The sequence below is a fragment of the Cupressus sempervirens genome, chromosome 6 (genome assembly GCF_028749045.1).
Source record: "Cupressus sempervirens isolate cs-2001-9-10 chromosome 6, ASM2874904v1, whole genome shotgun sequence".
NCBI classification, from domain to species: domain Eukaryota; kingdom Viridiplantae; phylum Streptophyta; class Pinopsida; order Cupressales; family Cupressaceae; genus Cupressus; species Cupressus sempervirens.
Window position 1 is genome coordinate 122,481,177 of NC_143123.1, and position 26,956 is coordinate 122,508,132.

Here is a 26,956-nt window from a genome sequence, read left to right on the forward strand (position 1 = left end):
TTGGAGCAAGAGGGAGGATGTTTGTACAGTAGTATGGATGGGTTGTACGGTGCTTAGAAGTGGTCGTACGGTTAGCAAGGGATGTTGTATGGTGGGGAGGTAAGATGTGAACAAAGTCATACGGTGGCGAAAACACAGAGCCATACAAATGAAAAAACAATGAGTAATATGGATGAATGGATGGATAAAGGTCATACAGTCATGGAGTAAGTAGTACGGGAATGACAGGAGGCTGCATGTTTAGATATCTGAGCCCAACTCTGAATACAATCTTGTTTATACACAAACACAATATTAGAGGCTTGAATATGAATAATACTTTAAGTAATATATATGCTGAAAGATAATGCTCTGATTTTCCAAATCCGAGCAAAGTATTATAGGCGACAAAATAAGGTGAGGGCTGAATCCCACCGAAACTAGCCAAGTAGGGAAGGTCTTCCACTTCTGAAATGGCAAATAACAGAGAATCCCAATAGGTATTCACAATATGAAGAAATAATCCAAATTTTTTATCCAACGATTACCTACAAGCCGTGCTTAAATACCTGTCAAGGAAAACTTTTCGAGGGTGTACGAAGATAGCCGACGGCGACACAAACTATAAAAACAGACAAAAAAATGGGTTCGAGATATATTAAATCAATCGGCTCATTAACAATAGCTTGATTAATGATTTATTTTATAACGAGAACATTACAGTCCTCTTGTCCCAAATTTTGCTTGTTCTCAAGCAAATGCAATGCCGGATGTTGAAGAATGTGCTCACCCTCTCAAGTTGTCTCATCCAACAACAAGTGTTTCCAATGCACCAAATATTCCTTCACTGACGGTTCCACAGATTCTTCTCACGAACTTCAATGATCTCGGCTAGTTCTAGAATGAGTTTTCCTTCTTCATTGAGCGGGGGAAGGTCTATGGCTACCGTGACATTCTAACCCACGACTTTCTTCAAGCATGAAACATGAAAGACATTATGAATATGGCTTGCCTCCGAAAGTTCTAGCTCATAAGCAACTTCACCAATGCAACGAACTATATGATAGGGGCCATAAAATCATGGCTTCAGTTTTTCTTTTCCCTTTTCTTTCAATGAGGATTGTCGATATGGCTGAAGCCTGAGATAAACCAAGTCCCCTACTTTGAAACTTCTCTCCATTCGGTGTCTATCAACGTACATCTTTTGTTGATTCTGTGCCTATTGTAAGTTTTACTTTAGGTATCGTAGGATGTCATATCCCTCCGGAAGCCAGTCCCTTGCCCTTGCTGCACAATTGTCTCCCAACACGGTGTCGATGAAGGAGAGGGGTTTGTACCCGTATAGAGCTTTGAATGGTGTCATTCCAATAGACATGTGGTACGTGCTATTGTAACAATACTCCCCTAGGTGTATGCATTTGACCCATGCCCATTGTTGTGCTGAAACGTTGTTCCGAAGGTAACCTTCGAGCCACTTCTTCACAATCTTCGTTTGCCCGTCTGTTTAAGGGTGGTAACTAGTACTCAGTGACAATTCTATCCCTGCCAACTGAAACAATTTTGTCCAGAAAAAAATGATGAACAAATCAATAACTTGTGCAACCTGAAAATCTTAGGAGATAGTGAAGAAATTTCTGTACTTTGTCAATCTATCAACCACCACGAAGATACAATCTTTTCCGTTCACCTTGGGAAGTCCAGTTGAGAAATCCATTGAGATACTTTCCCACTTATGTTCTAGAATTGGCAGAGATTGCAGTAACCCGATAGGTAGAGTATGTTCGGATTTGTTCTGTTGGCAGACCGCACACTCTCTTACGTATTGAAATACATCTCCTTTAAGTTCTTTCCATGAAAACCTCTCCCAGAGACTTTTGTAAGTTTTGAGGAAGCTTGGGTGTCCTGAGTCGTGTACTTCCTTCAAGATTTTCTGCTTCAATTTGGATTCTGGCACTAAAAATATCTTATTCTTATAGTAGATGATGTCATCCACCACTTTGCACCGATCATCCTGGGTGTTGTCGTCCATTAGCTCACAGGCAAATGTGTTTTTGGAATATTCTACCAACAAATGTGCCTTCCAATTAGCTCAAATTTGGTTTAGTGAGCAGATGGCGGGGTTCACCAGATATTTTAATGTCTACCAACTTCTTGAGAGTTTCTTCCATGAGTCATTGAGTATCATTCATCAGTGCCTAATTCCTTGCAAGCTCCCTCAATAGTGCCACTAGTTCGACGACTGTGGGTTTCGGTTCGACAGCCATTCTATTAACAGAATGTGTTCTTCTTCTCTTCCAGCTATAAACTTTCATTCACTATCCACAGGCTGGCAGGATCGAAACTCTAATACCACTATAATGATCCCATGTCCTATGTTCACAGTGATGGTATTGTTAGAGGGGCCATATGAAGGGATGGAAGGTGGTACGGACTTGAGAAGAGGGTGTATAGTTACTAAGGGAAGAGAGTTGTATGGTGTGTAGTGTACGGTGGAACAAGAGGGAGGATGTCCGTACGGTAGTATGGATAGGCCGTACGATGCTTAGAAGTGGTCGTACAGTTAGCAAGGGAGGCTATGGGAATGGAAGGTCGTACTGTGGGGAGGTAAGATGTGAACAAGGTTGTATGGTGGCAAAAACAAAGAACCGTACAAATGAAAAAACAATGAGTAATATATATGAACGGATGGGTGAAGGCTATACTATCAAGGAGTAAGCGATACAAGAATGACAGGAGGCTACACAATTTGGTATCTGAGCCCAACTCTGAATACAATCTTGTTCATACACAAACACAATAGATTTAGACGAAATCTAGACAATATTAGAGGCTTGAATACGAATAATCCTTTAAGTAATATATATGCCAAAAGATGATGCTCCGATTTGTCAGATCCGAGAAAAGTATTATGGGCGACGGAATAGGATGAGGGATGAATCCCACTGAAATCGGAAATAGCCAAGTAGGGAAGGTCTTCCACTTACGAAATGGCGAATGTTAGAGAATCCCAACAGGAATTTGCAATACAAAGAAATAATCCAAATTGCTTATCCAAAGATTACCTACAAGTCGTGCTCAAATACCCATTGAGGAAAACTTTCCGAGGGTGTACAAAGATAGCCGACGGCGACACAAACTACAAAAACTGACAAAAAATGAGTCCAAGATATATTAAATCAATCGGCCCATTAACAATAGTTTGTTTAATGATTTATTTTATAATGGGAACATTACATGTTGATCCTCAAACTTTATCCCTCACAGCTTCTCATTATGATAAGATTGAAATCCAAATAAATTACTCTCCACATAAGATGAAGACATATTTGTTATTAGTTTTACATCAAGGGAGCCAAATGCATCCATCAAACTTTTAGCAAAGTGTGCATCCCAATAGATAATAAGCGTCAGACTAAAAGCATACACAACTCCAATCTCTAGCATGGTCAAGCTTTGGAAAGTCATTTCCCGTTATGAATAATTTAAGTAGGGTATTCTCTGCAGCCTAACAATGACATGCCATTTTTCTATAACTCTAGCAAGATCAATCCATGCACCAAAAAATGCCAACCCTGGCCCAATCTAATATCCCATAAGAAGAATTTGGTTCTAATTTAAATTTTCCCAAAAAATATATTCGAGAAAATGAGATCAGAAAGGTTATAATGTGCTACCCTATTTTGTCCATTGAATTAGGAACTTGTGTATCTCCCTTAGTTCCTGTGACTAACACGCCATGTAGTTTTTCTTTTTTCTATTTTGACAATTTCCTCGTAAACGAACATGAGAGATGTTATAAATTGTAGTGGGTCGATTTAGTCAGAGCACAAGTCATTAAAAATTTACTCAATATTAATTTCAAAAGATGGGTATTCCTTTGAAAGCATAACAACAACAACTAAATAAACACAGAACCTTGACAACCTTTTTTTTGAGATAAATTGTTCATGAAACAAATGCCAATTTAACTAGATGACAAGCTGACCTTAATTCTCAACGAACAGTGCATAGACACTTCAAAGTTATTCCTCTCTTACAACCGGGATTTCCAAATGACTTGAGCTTCAAACATTGGTGTTCGACCACCTAACTCCTTTACACAGCCACGTATTGGACACCCTTTCACAGCCAATACTAGGTGAGCTACCAAGTTGTGGTCCTTTGTATGCTCAATCTTTCTCCTCTCATACACACAGACTCCTCATGACGACTAGTTTAGTGAAGGCATGCAACTGAATCTAGTGTACTCCTTTTTTGATGCTTAGTGGGTCCAACAGTTCTATTGCATTTTTTTAATTACTCTAAACAACTAACATCATGATTTGGTAAGTGCAAGACAACCTTTGTTTCGTCGAGCCTTTCCCACTCTTAAACAATGGCACTACAAGCTTGGTTTTTCGTTCTCTCCATGTCTAATTTGAATTCCCTTCTCTTGAAACATCAATTCCCACTTACTTTCCCTCTCGTTAATGTATTCATGAGAGTCGATAGTCATGAGTATCTGGCAGATTTCCTATTACTCTCCAGCGGCTTTGAGACAACAAAAGGCAATATGTTAATCATTCAACTCAATATGTTTCTTCCCCAACAACCAAATATTGGAGATTGTCCAATTCATCTGCTTTTTACTCTCGGGCAAATATGGCCATGACCAACATATTACTGCCAAGTATTACTCATGCTCTAATGCATTGTGGGCATATCCTTTCCTAACTAAAAATAAGTATAATCAGACTGGACACTACATCAGCAAAATTCGTGCCACTTGCACTACATGCATGTTCCACTACAACCACTAATTACTTCCTCTCTGCTATCTACTGCTCTATTCCAATGCTAGTAATGCACCAACCTTGAGCATATAGTTTAACTGTTGAAGGCATGCAAGTTCCCTGACAAGATTCTAAATCTTCAGACATCTACCCAGACACAGATTTTCTTCACCTACTACTTCCTGTGGATTTTCCTCTTTCCCTTCCCCCCTATCGATTATTAGCTATGCATTCTTAATCTCAACGAAATTTGTAGCAGTTTAGGCTTCTTGCCTTCTCTCCATCTCTACATAGACATCTCTTGTCTTTCTTTTTCCCTCTTTTTAAAGCCTATGTAAATATTGTTTGTTTTTTCATAGAACATCAGTTTTTTCATTTAATGAAAAGAAAAATTACATAGCCCCCTTTTTATAATTAGTAAATGCTAAAAAAAGGACAAAAGGCATTTAATATATCTGCTCCTGATTACATTGAAGGGCAGGAGGAGACATTACAATCCTCCCTCCTTGGAATTGCATGTTCCTCAAGCAATCTCAACTCTGGGTGCATCAAAATCAATTCATTTTCCCAAGTTGCATCTTCAACTAGTAGATCTTTCCATTTCACTAAAAACTTCTTAATCACACATTTCTTGTGGGTCTTCTCTCTTGTCTCAATGATTGCTTCTGGTATTAGGATAAACTTTCCCTCATCATCTAGTAGTAGCAGTACTGCCAATGGAATTGCGTTACGCCCCAATGCCATCTTGAGCCTAGAGACATGAAAAACATTATGTACCTTGTTGTTTGAGGGTAGTTGCAACTCATAAGCTAGTTCCCTAATCAGCCTGACCACGTGATAAGGCCTGTAGAACCTTGGCTTAAGGTTCTCAACTCCATTCCATTTAAGAGAAGACTATCTATAAGACCGCAACCTTAAATACACCAAGTCATTAACTTTGAATTCCCTCTCCACCCTATGATGGTCTGCATATTGTTTCTGCTAGATCTGAATTTCACAATGTCTTTGCTCTGCTGCAATAAATCTGCAACTTTTGATACTCGGCTATCAATCAAAACCAGGTCTGAAAAACTTGGTGGCTCATACCCATAGAGGACCAAGAATGGAAACATCGTAATGGATATATGATAAGTTTCAATATAGCAATACTCACTCATATGCAACCACTTCACCCATGCCTTTTGTTGACCTGAAACAAAGTTCCTAAAGTAACTCTCTGACCATTTGTTGACAATTTCAATTTGACCATTGGTTTGTGGGTGGTAAGTAGTGCTGGGACTGAGCTCAGTTCCACATAATTTGAACAATTCTTGACAAAACAAACTCATAAACTTCCTATCTCTTTCACTTACTATATTCTGGGGCAGCCCACAAAGTCTGAAAATTCCTTTGAAAAACAGGTCTACGATTTGTACTGTTGTGTATGTAACTGAAATGGCAAAGAAAAATGCAAATTTAGTTAGTCTATCCACCACCACATAGATGCAATTCTTTCCTTGGACAGCAGGTAACCCGATTACGAAATCCACAGAAATACTCTCCCATTTTTGGTTGAATATAGGCAAGGGCTGTAACAAAACAGCTCGGTAGGTATTTTCATGTTTGTTTTGCTGGCATATTGGGCATTCTTGTACAAACTTCTAAACTTGAAGCTTTAATCATTTCCAACTAAATCTCTCTCCAATATGCTTATATGTTTTTTAAAAAACAAGATAACCAGCCATAAGAACGTAATGGAATGATTTTAGGACCTCCAATTTGAACTTGGAATTTGGCACTAAGAAAATTTTATCTTTGTAAAGTATGAGCTCATTTTGCACCTTATACCTATCATCACGTGTCTTACCCTCAAGGAGGTTTGAAGCTCAAATGTCCTTTGCATACTCAGTTGTAATGTTCCTCTTCCAATCCGTTGTTATCTCCAGAACTGAACATAAATGTGGCCTTCTTGACAAAGCATCAACTATTATAGTTTTTTTCCTTTTACATATACAATATCAAAATCATAATCTGCAATTTACTCACCCACTTTTGTTGTCTCACTCAAATCTTGGTGGTTTGAAATGTATTCGAGACTATTGTGGTCAGTTTTAACAATGAACTTACTCCCAACAAGATATTGTCTGAATTTGGCAAGTGCGTGCATTATTGCTAGCAGTTCTTTGTCGTAAATAGAATAACTCTTTTCAGCTGCTCTCAGCTTCCTACTCTCAAATACTATAGGATGCTTACTTTGAGTTAGGACAACCCCTATCCTTTCACCTGATGCATCACATTCTAGCTCAAAACGTTTGGTAAAATCTGGTATGGCCAATATGGGACATGAACTAATCAGATCCTTGAACTAATCAAAACATTTTTGTGCCTCATTAGAACATGCAAAGGCTCCTTTTTTAGTTAAATCAATTAATGGAGCAGCTACGTATGAGAACCCTTTAACATACCACCTACAAAATCCACATAACACAAAGAACCCTTTCAGCCGTTACAAATTTGTTGGCGAGGCCAATCCATGATTGCCTTAATTTTTTCAAGATCAACATTCACTCCCTTAGAACTAATGATGTGACCTAGGTACAACAGTTTTGTTAAACCAAATTCACACTTGACTCCTAGCAAACAAAGATTCATTCTATAGAATACTAATCACTTCTTCTAAATGTTTCAAGTGTTCTTCCCATGTTTTTCTATCTATCAAAATGTCGTCAACTAATATCAAAACAAACTTATGGAGTTGCTTGATGAAAATCTGGCTCATGCAAGATTGAAAGGTGGCTGGTGCATTTGCCAGCCCAAAAGGCATGACTAAAAACTTGTAGTGCCCAAAATGACATCTAAAGGTTGTCTTCTCCACATCCTTCTCTCATACCTTGATATGATGTGTAAAGTTTAATATGCTAAGGTCTTGATTGGTGTAAATCTCAATTTCAATATGACTATATAATGCAGAAGTTGATTATAGTGGTACTGTTATATTCTTGTTTCTTGATGTTATTGAAGACTGAAATAATGTATTCAAGTGGAAGGATAAATGTAAATGGAACTGATATATATAGTAGTCTGCGATGAGAGAATAAGATTGCCGTTGTTATTGGTCTACTCTCCATCGCAGACTAGTATATATATACATGTGTGTGTGTGTGTGTGTGTGTGAAGAGAACAGTTACCCAGAACAGGCACCGTGACCTTTCATATCCGAAAGTCACGATGATAAAATATCATAACACTGTCGCTGACTATATTATCGACAGCTGATGACATAACGTTATTTAATAACAATGTTTATTAACAATAATGTCGTTGATTGATAACAATAATGTTAACAACTGTCAATGCAATATGAACAGCCGATAATAGGCTTTACGTGGATGCAAAATACGATTGGGTGTAAGATACAAGAAGGTAATATTACTTATTAGATTCAAACATAATCTTATGCATATATATATGTGTGTGTGTGTATAATATTATATGTATATATATAATTAATTATGTAATATTAGTTTCAGTATAGATAAAGAATATAGAATCAATTTCACATATGCTAATATTCTTAACACTCCCTCTTTAGCAAGGAAAATTGAAATAAGTTTAACTTACACAATAAGGTGTAATCATCATTATGTTTTAAACTAAGAGAGAGAAAGAAGAAAGAAAATGGATTTTCATGGTGTTCGGCTGTCGCCCAAAAGACCCATGAAGGTTATCAATGTGTCTGGCAAAATCTGGCCCGAAGAACAAGGATAACCCGAACTTTCAAAACAATGAATTTTCATGGTGTCCGACTATCGCCCAAAAGACCCATGAAGGTTATCAATGTGTCCGGCAAAATCTGGCCCGAAGAACAAGGATAACCCGAACTTTCAAAACAATGGGTTTTCATGGTGTCCGGCTATCGCCCAAAAGACCCATGAAGGTTATCAATGTGTCTGGCAAAATCTGGCCTGAAAGATAACACCAAATTCATCCATGTTTGAAAATAGATCAACTAAAAATAAAGTCGTCACTTTATAATAGGATCAGAACACACGAAAGGTCGTCACCTTTCACAAGAAAAGTCGTCACTTTTCACAATACAAGCTTGCAAGCAAAAATAATTTGTATTCATGAATATTAGATAATAAATGCAATTACAATAATGTCATACCAAGTTTTCCTCGGAAGTACACAATTTTCAACTTCACAAGAGGTTTGGTGAAAATATCAACATTTTGTTCATTTGTACTGATATAACTCAATTCAATGATATCTTTGCCAACCATGTCTCTTATGTAGTGATAGGGAGTCTCGATATGCTTTGATCAATTGTGGAAAATTGGATTTTTTGACAGCTTGATACAACTTTGATTATCACAATGAATCACTGTTGGTTTTAGACGTTTTCCAAATAGCCCAAATAGTAGTTTCCTTAACTAAACTGCTTCACGTGCTCCCATGGAGGCAGCTACATACTCAACTTCAGTAGAACTCAAGGCAACAACTGGTTGTTTTCTGCTGAACCAAGATATCATTGCTGACCCAAGACTGAAGCAACAACCTGTAGTGCTTTTCCAGTTAGAGGAACAACCTGCCCAATCTGAGTTAGTATATCCTTCCAAATTTATCTCAACATTTTCATACTTTAATCCAAAGTCAATAGATCCTCGTAAATATCTTAATATATATTTTGCAGCAATAAGATGAATCTTCTTAGGTTTACACATAAAATGATTAAGGACATTTGTAGCATAGCATATGTCGGGTCTGGAATTCACAAGATACATAAGAGATCCAATTATTTCTCATAAGAGATCCTCAGATTTTGATGCTTACTATCCATCATTCCAAATCTAGTCAGAATATCTTGAGTGTACTTTCCTTGATGTAAGAAAATTTAGTCTTTCTTCTGATTAACTTCTAATCCCAAGAAGTAGTGTACTAACCCTAAATCTTTCATTTCAAATTCAGCTATCAGATCTTGTTTACATTTTTCAATTGGTTTATCATCACTTGTTATTAGCAAGTCGTCAACATATAGAACAAGTATTACCATTCCATCATTTGTAGTTTTGAAATATATGTTAGAGTCGGCTTCATTTTTTGAGTATCCAAATTTAGAAAGGTAGTTATTTATCCGTTCATACCAAGCTCGAGGAGCCTGTTTGAGACCATAGAGTGCTTTCTTGAGTTTACATACATATAATTTTTTATCCTTTATGGTGAACCCTTCAGGTTGTTCTATGTAGACTTTTTCATTAATGACCCCATTTAGGAATGCAATTTTTACATCCATTTGATGAATCTTCCATCCTTTTGATGCTGCAATTGCAATAATTGTTCTTATAGAAGTGTAATGAGCTACTGGAGAAAAAGTTTCTTCATAGTCAATGCCAGCTTTCTGAGAAAATCCTCGAGCAACAAATCTAGCTTTGCATTTTTCAATACTTCCATCAGCAGCGTATTTGATTTTGTATAACCATTTTGAAGATACAACTGTTTTGTCTTTAGGCCTAGTTACAATATCCCAAACATTGTTCTGAATTATGGAATCGTATTCTTCTACCATGGCATCTTTCCACTCTTGTGACTTTAGGGCTTCTTCAATTGTTGATGGTTCAATTTTGCCTAGCTCAGTTATAAGAGCAGTGTAACATGATTGATTTTGAGTTCTCTTGTTTTCTTTTGAGATCTCATCTGGTTTCACATTGTTTTCTTCAAGCATCTTCCTTGCCCATAATGGTCTTTTCTTCCCATTAGTTATATCTGGTTCTCTCTCTTTAGGTGTGTGCTCCTTCTGATTTTCATTTTGTCTAATTTCCTCATCATTTGAGATTGGTTCATCTTCTATGCCGGTTGAAAGTTTTAAGGCAGAATCCTCTTCAAAAATTACATCTCTACTTATTTCAACTGATCTTTGTCCAGGAATATAAATTCTACAACCCTTGAAATTTTCACTATATCCTATAAATATACCTCTCTTCCCAGACGGTTCAAGTTTAGTCCTCTTTTCTTTGGGTATGTGAATATATACTGGACATCCGAATATTCTAAGATGACTTAGATCTGGTTTGGTCCCTAAGAAGACTTCTTCAGGTGTGGTATTCTTTAGGAATGAATGTGAACATCTGTTTTGAATGTATACTACAATCTTAGAAGCTTCTGCTCAAAATGAGGCATGCATATTTTGATCATGTAACATAGCTTTTGCAGCTTCAATGATGGTTCTATTTTTCCTTTCTGCGACTCCATTTTGTTGAGGATTATAAGGTACTGTATACTCTCTCTTAATCCCAACAAAATTACAAAAACTTTTGAAGATATCAGATGTATATTCTCCTCCATTGTCTAATCTTAATGTTTTAATCCTTTTACTTGTCTGATTTTCTACTAACGCTCTGAAGGTTTTGAATTTTGATAGAACTTCATTTGATTCTTTGACTTTCAAGAAATAGATCCAGGTCTTCATAGAAAAATCATCAATGAAGGATACGTAATACAGGAAACCTCCTAGAGAAGGTGTGGGCATGGGTCCACAAAGGTCTGAGTGGACTAGTTCCAAGACTGATTTTGACTTATGTTCACTAGAGGGAAAAGGTTCTTTTATGATTTTCCCTAGAGCACACCCTTTGCAAGTTCCTATATGAGATGAGTCTAGTTTAGGAGTACTAGAAGTTATCTAAATTAGGAAGTGAACTATACCCAATGTGCCCAAGTCATCTATGCCATAATTCATTAACATTGGATGTTTCAAGACCAAGAGCTTGAGTTTGAATATTGCTTAATCTATATAATGTTCCAAATTTGGACCCTATGATAATAACACTTTTCATATTTGAGTTATTAGGCCAATATAGTACTTTCTCTTTGTTGAAGGTGACATGATATCCATCATCGGTTAGACTTGAGATAGAAATTAGGTTCCTTTTTATGCTTGGTACAAATAAAACATCTTTAAGATTAAGTGTAGTTCCATCTTTTAATTTTATAGAATATGTCCCAATACCTTTTACAAGATAGGTAGAATTGTCTCCAATTGTAACTCCTTCAGTGATATAAGTTCCAAATGAATAAAACATATCTCTGAATCCAGAGATGTGATGAGATGCACCAATGTCTACTATCCAAGCTTCTTTATTTGAATTTACTTCACTTGAAAGTCCAGAATAGTATAGTTGATTTTCATCTTCCTTTGTTTCAACAAGGGAGGCTAGAATTTTCTCTTTAGGGACAGTTTCTGAAGGTGTGTCCTATCTTCTCACACTTATAACACTTAACATGAGAATGATCTTTATTAAAATTCTTTTTATTATTATTGAATTTTCTCTTTCGTTTATTCAAGACGGTGTGAAAAGCTTGATTCTCTCCCTCTTGATTTGAAGTGATCCCTTTGGAGATAACCTTGATTCTTTTGCTATGCATTCATTTTTCAAATAATCAAACGTAGGAATTGAAGGTCTACTTACTACTTGTATGAAGGTATCCCAAGACATTAGAAGCCCTCTCAGAGCTATTAATGAAAGTTCTTGATCTTCTATTTTGTTTCCAATGGAAGATAATTGTTTCTTTGTTTCAGAAATTTTCTCAAAGTAAGAGTGAATAGAATCTCCTTTTTCCATTTTAGTATTCAGTAATTGAGATTTTAAGGTGATTAGTCTGCTTGAGTTATTTATCTCAAACATATTTTTTATGGTCTTGAATACTTCATATGCACTTTTGATCTCTGATATGGAAGAAAGGATGTGATCTATAACTGAATCAACAATGATTTTCCTTGCTTTATTATTACATCTTTTCCAAGTGAGTTTTTTGGTTTCATCTTGAGGTATTGGGATATCTTTTTCAATGTAGTCTTCAAGTTCCAGTTCTTCCAGAATCATAATGATACGGGTTTTCCAAGAGAAGAAATTTGATGCATCTTCAAGTCTATTTTCCACTCTGATGTTATTTGCCATTATTTCTTCCTTCAAAATTGAGATTTCTCTACCAACTAGGCTTTGATACCATGTAAAGTTTAATATGCTAAGGTCTTGATTGGTGCAAATCTCAATTTCAATATAACTATATAATGCAAAAGTTGATTATAGTGGTACTGTTATATTCTTGTTTCTTGATGTTACTAAAGACTGAAATAATCTATTGAAGTAAAAGGATAAATGTAAATGGAACTGATATATATAGTAGTCTGCGATGAGAGAGTAAGATTGCCGTTGTTATTTGTCTACTCTCCATCACAGACTAGTATATATATATATGTGATCAGGAGAGAAGAGAACGGTTACCAAGAACAGGCAACGTGACCTTTCATATCCGAAAGTCATGATGATTCAATATCATAACACTGTCGCTGACTATATTATCGACAGCTGATGACATAACGTTATTTAATAACAATGTTTATTAACAATAATGTCGTTGATTGATAACAATAATGTTATCAATTGCCAATGCAATATGAACAGCCGATAATAGGCTTTACGTGGATGCAAAATACGATCAGCTGTAAGATACTACAAAGTAATATTACTTATTAGATTCGAACATAATCTTATGCATATACATATATATATATAATGATAATGATAAGAGATATATGTATGTATATGTATGTATATATATAATTAATTATGTAATATTAGTTTGAGTATAGATAAAGAATATAGATTCAATTTCACATACGCTAATATTCTTAACATGATGGTATCTGGATCTCAAGTTTGTCTTCAAAAAGGAACAAGTTCCATGCAACTCATCTATTAACTCATCAATGCGAGCGATAGAATACTTAATTCTTAATTGTTTGTTTGTTCAAGGCTCTATAATCAATGCACATGTGCATGGTTCAATCGTTTTCTTCACCAAAACCACATAAGAGGCAAAAAGGCTCTTGCTTGACCTTATGTGACCCGTTTCCAACAGCTCTTTGATAGCTTTCTCTATTTCATCTTTATGCCTTTTTTAATGTTTGTAGGGAGTAGTTATAACTGGTTTAGCACCTTCTTCCAATTCTATTACGTGTTCAATGCCTCTATCCATGGGATATCGTGTGGCATGTAACTAAAGACCCTATTGTATTTATCCAACAAGACCTTAATCTCACACTGAAAACTCTTCTTTTGCTGTCCCAAATCAGTTGATGTGATAACACACTCCGCTACCCACACCACTTGATCATGCCTCATTATTCTTTCCATTCTTTTGAAGGACACTATCTTTGGACTACCATTTGGCATACCTCTAAGAAGCACCTTCTTCCCTTCAACTTCAAATTTCATTTCCATTATTTGTAAATTAATCCTAAAGTCACCAAGTAACAAAGCCATTGGATGCCAAGCACTCCGTCAGTGTCTCAAATACTAACCACAAATTAGTGATCCTTCAATTCATATTCACCTAGTTGAATGCATAAGTTTGGTATCTTACATGCGCATGTTAGTGTAAAAACATCCACAACAATTACTCTAAAACCTATTAGAATATTATAGTATTTCTTTGATGGTCATCTTAGTTAGTCTTTAATTTATTAGGTAGTTTCTATTTCCGTCTTTAATTCATGATTGTTTCTTTTAGAAACATTGTCTTTGTGAATTTATATAAAGAGCTTTCATCTCCTTTGTTTAATACAACTACAACAACCATAACTTAGTATCAGAGCATGTCAATGGGGTTTCATAAAAGTTGGCGATTTTTTAAGAAAAAATTCAAACTTTTTATGATTTAAATTTTTTTCCAGAAATTTTCTTTTCGATTTTTACAAATAAAAAACACTGGAGGTATTTTGTGAAACTTTTGTCATTCATCTTTAAAGGATTTTTCCTGGAAAGCCCAAGCTTGGTTAAGGGATCCTGCGATTTCTTGGTGGCAGCAAAAGTCTCTATTTTTTTAGGGTTGCATGTTTGTTGCATTTACTTGCATGTTGCTTGCATACCAGAGGAAGTCTCGTGTTTTGCCACCCTTTAGAAACTTCTAGTGAATTTTCATAAGTTTTTCCCTTGAAATATTCTTATGGGTTTCTATAATTTTTCCCTGAAAAAATTATGATACCTTATACTCTTCAATCCTTAATCCCCTTTTTGCTACAATACCTTCATCTATGAAATCTTGTGTTGCACGCGTATCGATTAACATGATTATGTGTTGTCCATACAACACACCTCTAACTCTAAAAGAAATTTTTTTTTTGCAAGATGGTTAATTGTGTCATTTAACTCTTCTTCCATGTTCTTTTTCTAACTCTTCTGATAAGGAATCTCCTTTAGTGGAGTCTAATTCAGTCTGCTGTTCTGAATTTTCAGAACTTGATTTAGGGGTTGTAAAATACTCTAATTGTTTTGCTTTGGCCTTGACAACACACTTTCTAGTTTGATCCCAGGGTTCTCTACATTGGAAACATTATTTCCTCTTTTTAAGGTCATTTAGTTGCTCATCGTCTAATTTGGTCTGCAACTTCTTGGACAGATCAGAATCTTTATGCAAGTGTTTTTAATCCTTTTCCTTCTTGTAATGGAGATTTCTCGGAAAATACTTGCTCCTTGAAGTCGATGCTTCCATTTCCCTTGCTCTTTTGATGGCAACCTGCAAACATATTGGGTTCAAATCCTTAACCCAAACTCTTAAAGGTTCCATTAACCTGTCTATGAAAAGAACAATTATCATTTCCGAAACATCCGTCACTAAAACTAGGAGTCTTTGGAAATCTGAAATGAAGTTTTCTACAATTCCCCATTGTTTCAACTATGCCAACTCTTTGAAGTCAAATTTGGGATCATTCTTGTCAAAACAATGTATGAATTTCTCCATGAATTCAAGGTAGGATACAATCCGATAGTTGCCTAAGGTAATCAACTCATAATACCACCATTCATGAGCACTCCCCTCGAAATGCAAAGCTGTATATTTTATAGCTTCATCCTCAAACATTGGCTTGAGCTGAGAAAAAGTGTCTAACTTTTGTACCCATGATCTAGCTATGAACCATCAAAGAAAGGTATGGTCACCTTACCAACTCGTCACTGCAATTCTTGATTTTGAAATCTTCCACCATTTCCCCTTCATGGTCTATTCCCTTCCTTGAAAGCAATGTAATCCGAAAAAGGCATATCATCCTAGAACTCTCCTCATAATGCTTGCCAATCAACCTAGACTTGACTATAAAATTCTTGATTTGTCTGCTCATGCTTTTCTGGTATGTTGTTGGTATGGTTCAATGTAGGCATTAGTGACCTTGAATAAATTGTGGTTCTAGAAACTCCTTGTAGTCCCTGTTCACTTGTAGTTGAACTTTGTACCCGATTTCCATTGTTTCCTTGGTCCATAGCATTGTCATGGTTCCCATTGTTTGCACTTTGTTGTACTAATTGAGTGAGTATTTGAGTCATTTTCTGTTGAGATAATATCATTAAATTCATCATTTCTCTTTGGCTTCTTGCTACTTCCCCTATGGCATTTTCAATTCCACCACCATTATGAGTATCCATATCCATTGTACTTGATTGAAAATAAGATTGTCCAATTTGCGGTTGTTGGTCGTAGTGAGGATTTGATCTATTTCTTTGAAGATAATAGTGATGGGTGGTGGACGCAAAAGTAGCTAGTTTCTTCAAGAGCTTGCCAAAGCTCTAATACCACTATAATGCGCTACCCTATTCTATTCATTGAATTTAGGAAATTGTGTATTTTTCTCAGTTCCTGTGACTAACACACTTTCCTCAATTCCTGTGAATAACACACCATATAGTTGATTTTTCCTTTTTGATGGTTTCCTCTTAAACAAATATGTGAGATGTTATGAATCACCATAGGTCAATTCAGATAGAGCACAAGTGATTTAAATTCAATCAATATTACTTTTAGAAGTTGGGTATTCCTTTCAATGCATAGCAACAACAATTACATAACACACAACCTTGACACCCTTTTTTTGAGACAAACAGCTCATGAAACAACTAGCAATTTAACTAGTTGAAAGGCAGACCTTAATTCCCAACAAACAACGCACAGACACTTCTAAGTTGTACCTCCCTTGCAAGAATTTCCAAATGACCTAAGCTTCAAAACTTGATGTTCGACCACCTAACTCTTTCGTACTTGCCACAGATGAACACCCTTTCAAACCCAATGGTGGGTGAGCCACCAAATTGTGGTCCTCTGTTTGCTCAATCCCTCTCCTATCATATACGCAAACTCCTCAAGATGACTAGTTTAGTGAAGGCATGCAACTAAAACCAATGTACTCCTTTTATGATGCTCCATGTGTCTGACAATTCCATTGCATTGTTTTCAATAACTCCAAACAACTGACATGATGATTTGATAAGCACAAGACAACCTACGTTTCGTTGAGCTTGGTCTTTCCCACTCTTAAACAATGTCATTGTAAGTTTGCTTTTTCGTTCTCTCCTTGTCTAGTTCAAAATCCCTTCTCTTGAAACGTCAATTCCCACTTACTTTCGCTCTTGGTAATGTATTCATGAGAGTCAATAGTCACGATTATCTGGCAAATTTCCTATTAATCTCCAGCGGCTATGAGACAATAGAACAAAACTTAGAAATTTTGTGTTGAGTGTTAATTATTCAACTTACTGTATTCCTTCCTTGGCAACCAAATATCGAAGATCGTCCAATTCGTTTGCTCTTCACTCCCTAGCAAACTCAACCATGACTAGTGTATTACTGCCAAGTATTACTCATGCTCTAATTCATTGTGGACATATATCCTTTTGTAATTGAGAATAGGTATAATCAGACCAGACTCTAAATTTGTAGATATCTAGCCACCTACATTACATGCAAATTTCACCGCAATATTTAATGCTCTATCTCCAACACTGGTAATGCACCAACCCTGAGCATATACTTTCAATGTTGAAGATGTGCAAGTTTCCCAACGAGACTTTGAATCTTCAGATGTCAGGCTTGACACAAATTTTCTTCAGCTGCTACTTCATGTAGATTTTCCTCTTTTCCTCCCCCCATCAATTCCTAGCTCTGTATTCTTAATCTTTGCCAAATCTATAATGGTCTAGGCTTCTTGCCTTCTCCCCATCTCCAAGTTTGGTTTGTCTTTATTAATTCTCCTTTTTAAAGGCTATGTAATTATTGTTTCATTTTTTGTAAGACGCCAATTTTTTTCATTTAATGAAAAAAATATTCATATAACCCCCTTTTTATTTTTATTAAATCCCAAAATAGGGTAAAAGACATTTAATTAGTTTGCTCTTGATTTTATTATTGGGTAGGAGGAGACATTACACCTTTGATTTCTATCAATTGCTAGAAATTCTTATTACAACCTAGCTCTGATGCCATGTTAATGTTTATTACTAAGAATGAAAAATAACAATAGAACATAAAAATGGAAAACAAAGACACCAAGATTATACTAGAAAAACCTTCCACTTAGGGTAAAAACCCAACCACACCCCAAAAAGATTCTTTATTAAATGATAGTAGAAATGAGTTAGTAAGCTAAAAGCTTACAATTTTGCACAAAATATATGAAGGGGAAGAATAACATTGTGTCAGATACATTGTCTAGAAGACCTCATTTGTGCACCCTAACAGAACTTGTAGATGATTGGAAAAGTTCCATTATTGCAAAATATGCCAAGAATTTTGATGCGTTTGAGAATCTTGAAAGGAAAATACATTGTAATGACTATAAAGTGGTAGAAGAACTTATCTCCTACAAGGACAGGATATATCTTACAAATGGTTCAAAAATGAAAGAAAAAAATCATCAATGAATATCATGATAACCCTCTAGCAGGTCACTAGGCATATTATAACACTTAGAAGCACATAAGGAGAAATTTTCTTGGAAAACGACTTTAGAGGAACATCTTGAAGAATGCATTACATGCTAGAGAGATAAAGTTGAGCACACATCCAGCTAGCTCCTCTAGCCTCTCTTGATACCAAAACAAAAATGGGAAATCATTTTTATGGACTTATAATAAGTCTTCCTACAGTGCAAGAGAAAGATTGTATATATATTGTGGTGGACAAAATAACCAAGTACACACATTTCATGGCCATATCAATTGAGTTCAAGGCACACCAAGTAGCGAAAACTTTCTTCAAGGAAGTATTTAAACTACATGGTCTACCAAGGAATATCATTAGTGACTAGGATACCCAATTTATGAGCCTTTTTTTGCAAGAACTATTCGTTTTGGTGGGAACAAATTTGACTCCAAGCTCTAGTTACCATCCGCAAACGGATGGCCAAACAAACATTGTGAATAAATGGATTAAAGGATATCTAAGAAATTAAGTTATATGAATAACCACTTATCCATTGGGATGGGTCCTTTCAAGGCTTTATAAGGATATGAGGCACCCAATTTTGGAAGTTTGGCTTTTCTATAAACGAAAGTGTCAGGCACAAAGGATTTTGTCCAGCAAAATGTAGATATTACGAATACTGTTAAGGATGATTCGCATCATCCTCAAAACCAACAGAAAATCTATGCAATAGGAAATGCATTAAAAGAACCTTTGACACAAGCTCTCTTTTTCTTTTTTGAGGTTACAACTGTATAAATATACATCTATCAAAATAAGTGGAGCCGAGAAGTTGAAGCCCCACTTCTATGGACCATACACGGTTTTGCGAAGGATAGGAGAATTGGCCTACAAGATTTAATTCCCTGAAAATGGCAAGATCATAATATTTTTCACATCCAAACTTAAAAAAGGTTTTTGGCAACAAGCTACACCATGTACTGACTTACCTCCTATCAGCAATAGAGGGAAACTTATTTTGGAGCTTGAAATCATCTTAGACGCTAGTGAAAATATTAAGGAACAAAACTATCTCTGAGTGCTTAGCAATATTGAAAGGTCTACCTAAACAAGATGCTACCTAGGTAGGAGAGGAAATTATTTCTCACTCCCAATTGAGATTGCTTGAGCCCTACTTAACTGGTTTGTAATTCATTATTTAAATTAATTAATTTGCACGTATTTTCCAAATGTATTTTTTAATTGTTCAAATATAAATTTGATTAAAATATATCTTTTTAATATATTAAGGGCTTTACCAATAATATGTATCAATTATACATTATAAATATATATATTTTTTCCCAAGTTATGTTTGACTATAGAGTCAATGTCTTTCCTAACACAATATTGAGCCTAGGTCAACAGACATCCAAAGAGAGTCACTAAAGGATGTGACTGTTTGAATTCTAGCTGAGTGGCATCCTTACCAATGAAGGGATGATTCCTTTCCTTCACCAAGATATAAAATGTAATGAATTTCCATCTCAAGAAGGGTGAAAGGAACAAATGGAAAACAGGAATTCACGTAGAGGAAAACCAAAGAAATAAAGTTGCCACTAGAGTTGATGGTGATCGCAGGTCTAAGGAAGTCTAGAAATCACCAAACTATATCATAATTGAGAGGGTATGTGTATCTCTCCATCCTTAATAATTCTGGAAAACTTAAATTAATGAAAGGCATTGGTCACTGTCTCCAACCTTTGGATCAATACTTGTCTAAAGGATGCATTTCATGAATGAAGTGGTGATTTCTATCACACCATATGAATTCAATCAAATTTTGATGACTATGTATAAATATGTAAATAGATACAAGCAACCAGAATAAAAATAGCACCATGTTCATAAACCAGTAGCATAGGAAATAAATGGAAATATTAGGATGATGATTGCAGACCATATACCAATAATGGATCAATGAACTAAAATAACATAATAATTAAGGTATTAATGAATGAATTGCTGCACCATGAATACTACCCTATATCAGCGTAAAATCTCTCTAATTTTGTTTCTCTCTACTGTAGATTTACTTCTATTTCTAATGGTCACTCTTCTTCTATGTTTCCATATTCTCTCACCATTTGATATGGAAACTTTCTCTTTCTTTCTTTAGAATGTTTCTATTTCTCTCTCTTGGTTTGTTATAGAAACATTCTTACGTATACTTGTATATATAGATCATTTATGATCTCTATTTAATAACACATTCATTATTTTACCATAATATGGTATCAGAGCTTTTTTTCAAAAAATAATAATTTCATTATTAAAATTTTCCGAGTTATCTTTTGAAATAGGTTTTGAAAATCTTTAATTTCTTCATGAAATTTTGGATTCAAGATTTTCAACATCCTTTGCTTGGGCATGTTCAAAAACCTATTTGCAGAGATATTTTCTAAAATCCATTTAGGGTTTCTATATATTTTCCCTTTGGGTGGCTTTTCTCTTACATCTCATGTCATTTGCCTTTCCCCAGGGCGCACAACCAAATCCCTCTAAAAGAGGACTAACTTTTTGATGTTTTCGGTCCTGCATTTGACGTTTTCTTTTGTGAACTTTTTTTTCCTACAAATATTTGAGCTTTCATGACTACCACTAGTTCCTGCACTTTCACCCAGGGTTTCTATCCTTCAGATCAAGCTGAAATTTTATTATAATTGCAGATTCCAATTGTGTTTTTCCGGATCTCAACTAGGTTGGTCTTTGCTTTTTTCTAGGTGCATCATTTTTAATGCCTCAAATTTTGAACCAATAGATTCAAAATCTAATATTGGATTCTTTCTGAGTTTTTCATGCCCTCTTTTGGGTGTCCCCTCATTTTTCTAGGTCTTCTCTCACTCTACCTCAAAATTTGTGCCTTTTTAGATATTCACATTTTTTGCATAAAAAACATGTCATGGCATTTCTCACCAATCTTCTCTTGGACGGCAATCAGCGATTTCATGAAAAGAAATATGACACCTGGAAGAGGAGAATGATGACAATCTTCGAGTACCATCACCTTGAGGCACTTGTTTTGGGTATTGAGACTTGTCCTACCACAAACTAATATTGCAAAACATACAGAGCTAACTGATCAGCCCGAGTCTTCTTTGTATGCCTTTTGAAGATTTTCCTACCAATTTTGTTTTGAAGTTAGATTGACCATTAAGGGAGGGTATTAAAGTAAAATCACTCTAATTTGTTTCTCTCTCTTCCGTAGATTTACTTCTATTTCTAATGGTCAATCTTATTCTATGTTTCCATATTCTCTCTTTGTTCAATATGGAAACTCTCTTTCTTTCATCAAAATGTTTATATTTCATTTTGTTCGTTAAAGAAACATACTTATGTATACTTGTATATTTAGATGATTTATTATCTCTATTTAATAACACAATCGTTATTTTACCATAATACCCTAACCAGATGACAGATTAGGAATGCTTATAAGCATGATCACCATAATGGCAATCCTTAATACTGTATAAATTCAGTAATTTAACTACTAAGTTAGAAATGACACAATAAGTTGATTTAAGAAAAGCTAATAATTGGATGAATAGAGTCATCAGTATACATGATGTAATAATAAATAGGGATCGAATGTACGTAAAACAAAAATAAGAAACTAAATAAGAAGTTCATTGTTAACTTGTACAAACAAATACCATCATACTCATTTTGTAAACCAATGGCAGAATTCTCTCACAAACATCACCAAGGTAGAAACTAGGAGAGGGTATCAAGGTTAGCAAGAATGTTATCCCATAATGTGAGGCATATTCCAAGATAGTCGTAAGGACATGCATCACAACCTTGAGGACGTATCCCCGAAATAGGTAATGCATATATGTGCCACAAACCCCTTGAGGGAGACTACTATAAGGGATTTCCTAGCTTCCCAAGAAATCACTTAACTATCCCTCCTAAGAATGGTGTTTATGGAGCAACCAGGAAATTTGGGAGGAATATGTTAATCACACAATTGCTTATATGCCTATAAATTAAATTAACCATATAACTTATTCAACTTGAACAGAACTTTTAGGCAGGGACATTACACATTGCCTTGCATTACTTTATTTTATTCACTTTTAATTTAGTTGACCTTTCTTTGACAATAAAAATGGTATGCTTCTTCATGTTTGATAAAACCATTCTTTGTCGATCAATACTAATTAATCTATCTTCCAAATTGATAATGATAGATGGTTACTATAGTGATAATAATAATCACACTACCTTAACATGCTGTTTGCTTGGTCAAAGTCAACATCAATTTTGTGGATTACTCAATTCGACATTTGAGTGCTTGTGACATTATATTTGGTATGATGATGATAGCTGTTCACATCTGCATGATGTAACCAACTACTCCAAAGGTAATGATGATATACATAAAACTATCCACAGACTTGATTATCTTTATAGTCTGATACAACTATTCACCTTTGGGAGAATATCCCTTTATCCTCAAAACCCTGATCATATGAAGGGATAAGAAGCTCTTGAGCATACTTGAGCATTTGGTTTTATGTATGGATTCGTAATGCTTGGTCCATATTATTATGATAAATTGATACTGCATGCAGATGCTTTGAGAAATGACTATAGTGTTTGTTTAGATAAGGACATCCCATGGACTTTCTTGGAATAGAAATAGGATCAAAAGGATAACACAATTTTATTGTAGATTCCTAGTTTGATTTCAAGGAACTGGACCCAGTGAACATTCCATATTAAATTTAAGTAGTTTCCATCTATCTTACATTTATGGATCGAATTTTACATCTAAAAATTTCAGATTTACCAACCAACCTGTACAATGAGCTCAACAAGTCAAATGTCACTTTCCCATCTGGCTTTGGATATTTTATAGGGGTATGCATCTCCGCAGTCTGCACATTTGTATCATGAAAAGAACAAGGATGTTCATGTTCTGAAAGCACCACGATTTATTATTTTACGGTATATAAACCCAATGTTAAAAAAACATATAAATTCTTACCTCAGTTGCCTCATGATCAGGTTTGCCATGTTTGAGTGTCCATGGTAGTCTTCCTTTTGTAATATAGCTGGAAAACAAACAGAAGCCATGCTAACCAGCTCTAAAAACTAACAATAGCATTGAAAGAGAACCCTAGGAGAAATACTATGAAAGATTAAATAGAGAAGGGTCGTTGAAACAGAAATCCTTCACTACAGTGAAAGATTACTTGAAAGTCAATACAAGAACTAAATGAATTCTATGTACAAAAATTATCAGCTTATTAAATCACATAATCAAATTCCTATGTCAATTTATAAATATTTTTATAATGTTTTCTTTGACTTGTGTTAGATCTTCCACGCAAGTTTGGTAACATGAATAGAGACAAGTAGGGTTTTCCATTGCAACATATGTTGTAGAATATACCACTGTTTGATTAATAAGAAAAGTGTTACACATTTAATTTAGTAATAATTGTTGAAAATTGTAGCTACAATAGAGATCTTTATCTCTGATTTTATGAAATAGCATTTGACCATTATGGTCATCTTTAGCTGAAGAAGGCATTTGTAATAATATTTGAAATAATATTATATAAAGAGACATGTATCATGCATCAGGTGAAAAGGCATGTGTATGGAAATATAAGAGTTTTTATTTGGAAAATGAAGAGACATTCAGTTGTGCAATGAAGAGTCTTATTTTTTTTTTTAATATCACATCAAGCGAAAAGCATTGTACCAAAAACATTTTATTATCAATAAAAGAGATGTTTTTCTTGTGTGGCTGGGTTTTTCCCAGGATAAAATTCTTTTGACCTTTGTTCCTATTTTTTTCTTTATTGTTGTTTATCTCATATTTTTGGGCAAAGCATTAACATGGTATCAAAGCCAGCTTGGATAGCAGCATATAAAGGTTTCTATATGAAGTATTGCATGAACACCTACATTATTAGTTTATTACAGATTATCGGATTGGACCATTTGATGTGGAGCTACATAGTCAAGCTGGCTCATCTCTTTATTGACTTCAGGCGTAATCTTTTAATTATTTTTCTATCCCATATGAAGAATGTGATCAGGGAATGATCATTTTTCTTTCTTCTGTTGGGTTTTCTTAATCCAAGCATTGCAAGTATTGGTAATTCTTTATCATCATCGCACCTTGGATCAGTTGGGTATGCCAATGAATCGTGCATGTTGTTGATTATCTTTGGGCATGAGCTCTTCCTTGACTTGGTTTCTTTGCATATTGAGCACAAGTGAAAATCCTTGTTGTGAACGCACTCAAAGATGGTGGAATGATTCTAGTGATTTGTGCCTAAATTTGGCATCATTCATGTGTTGTTTACTGGTCCTTGGTAGACAATGTAATTGAATGTCTTCAGACAGCTCGTAGCATAGATTTTATATGTTGCAATTATTTTGGCAAGCAGTGTTTGTAGCAAGAAATGTCGTGACTGCTTCCTAGGGGCTGATTCTATAATCTGTAACTGTAACGTTAATTTCTTGGGGGTCCGTGTTCAAGGAAAGGGCATTTCCTCTGTTGTTTGATGCTTGTAATCCATATTGGACACCCACGATACACTTCAAAATCTTCTGCAGTACTTACAATTCATCTATGCCTCTCAATCTGAAGATCATGTGGATGCTGCAGGCATTTTCCAGAATGGTGAAGGCAAGAAATAAGTTCACAATCACATTTGATCCGGCACTAAAGAGGGGACGTTATAGTTTGAAACATTGGGGAAGAAAATAAGGCTACAATAGGTTCCTTCTTCAACACGGGGAATAAAATGAACAAAAAGTTATTTGCTGCCCCGTCAATCTCAATCACCTCCTACATAAACAATTCCTGGCAGTCATTAAGACTTGATACCTTCTCGGGTTCCACTGTCATCTTGCAAGCCAGTGTCTTCTTTTATGAACTGGTGAATGCCTCTTTTGGTAATGGCAATCTTTTAATATTCTTACATCTCTTTCTTATTTTGGACCACATTTTTTTTGTATTATCTGGCAAATCTTATAGCCAGTTGTATGTATTGTGCACTAGGAAATTCCAAAGATACAGAATCATGTATGGAAGGTTTGCAGACAAGAAGAGAAAAAATAGAGGTTGGAAGTTTAATTTTTTGAATGTTTAATTCATCCTCAAAACTAGAACTGAGATACCGATTCTCCAGTGGAAGACATAGGCTTCGGTCATTACATCAGCAGATTATTGAGCAAGTGGCAGGAAGGCGACAACATCACAAGAAAATAAAACAAATGTTTGGACACATTATTGTATATGTCAGAGTGAATATCATGGAAGATAGATGGACAGAAGAAGACAATAAGTTGGAGAGGACTGTTCAATAACATAAGGGACTCGTGGATGCATTTCTATGGTGTTATGCACAATAGAATTGAGTTAGTTGTCGTCTCCAAATTACATCAGCAGATTATTGAGCAAGTGGCAAGAAGGCGACAACATCACAAGAAAATAAAACAAATGTTTGGACACATTATTGTATATGTCAGATTGAATATCATGGAAGATAGATGGACAGAAGAAGACAATAAGTTGGAGAGGACTGTTCAATAACATAAGGGACTCGTGGATGCATTTCTATGGTGTTATGCACAATAGAATTGAGTTAGTTCTCGTCTCCAATAATCACGACAGGATAGAGCTTGTCATTTATGTGCCAAGGTGTTCATTGCATCAGGGATTTCCATGTCGAGTTATGCTTACTTGATGAAACAGTATAAACTGAGTTATATTTTATGGATGTTGAGCTGTTAGACGACGGTATTGAATATAGCAGCGAGGGTCGATCATGTTTGGTGATTGGTTGAAGTTGTGAAGGATTCAAATTTCATTCAATAGCACGATATAGACGAACAACAGAAATGTTTAAATGCCCAAGTTTAGGAATTGAAAGATAAGAGTATATAAAGCATCTCTGACAGAGGTCTCTTTCACATATTAAAACCGAAGAACTTCTCCAATGCTGGAGTGGAAATCACATATTAGTTAATAATAATACTATCTGACATCTGATAAAAAGGGGTGGAGGAAGCTATTTTCATAAACCAACAATATTGGGAGTGTCCAAGGAGCATGCTAGTGGCACAATGAAACAGTCAGGTTTGTCAATTGCTGTTGTTTCTCCATATGACAAGGATGTAAAGCAATGGATCTTCACAATACAAGGTCACTGAATAATTCAGAGATTGTATTTAGGCCTCATGTTGTTAAGAGGATGCATGTTGGCAAAAATTACAACAGCAGCTAATCAATGTAGAGTTTGTGAACTCAAGCACCATGCCTTAACAAATATATTCACGACTAGCACTCACAGTTTTATGGGCCATGAAGTCTGGTCTTGCATATTTCTTATACCTTAGACTCCTTTCTGTGGAAGTTCTTCTCATGGAGTAATCCTAAGTGCCCAAAGTTTGAAGAGGAAGATGAACCTTCT

General features: G+C 35.3%; 1 protein-coding gene across 3 annotated transcripts in view; it reads right to left on the reverse strand.

Moving 5' to 3' along the window:
- ETFQO (electron-transfer flavoprotein:ubiquinone oxidoreductase) overlaps nucleotides 1-26,956 on the reverse strand; it is a 234,742-nt gene that overhangs the window by 20,121 nt on the left and 187,665 nt on the right. For 2 of the 3 annotated variants that reach the window (XM_089787027.1, XM_089787029.1), the window contains exons 14-15: nucleotides 23,509-23,575; nucleotides 23,319-23,398 (exon numbers count right to left, since the gene is read on the reverse strand). The exons of the other annotated variant lie outside the window; for it this stretch is intronic. In XM_089787027.1, coding sequence (XP_089643153.1) covers nucleotides 23,319-23,398; nucleotides 23,509-23,575 — 147 coding nt within the window. The remainder of the gene's footprint in view (nucleotides 1-23,318; nucleotides 23,399-23,508; nucleotides 23,576-26,956) is intronic. 3 annotated transcript variants of the gene reach the window in all.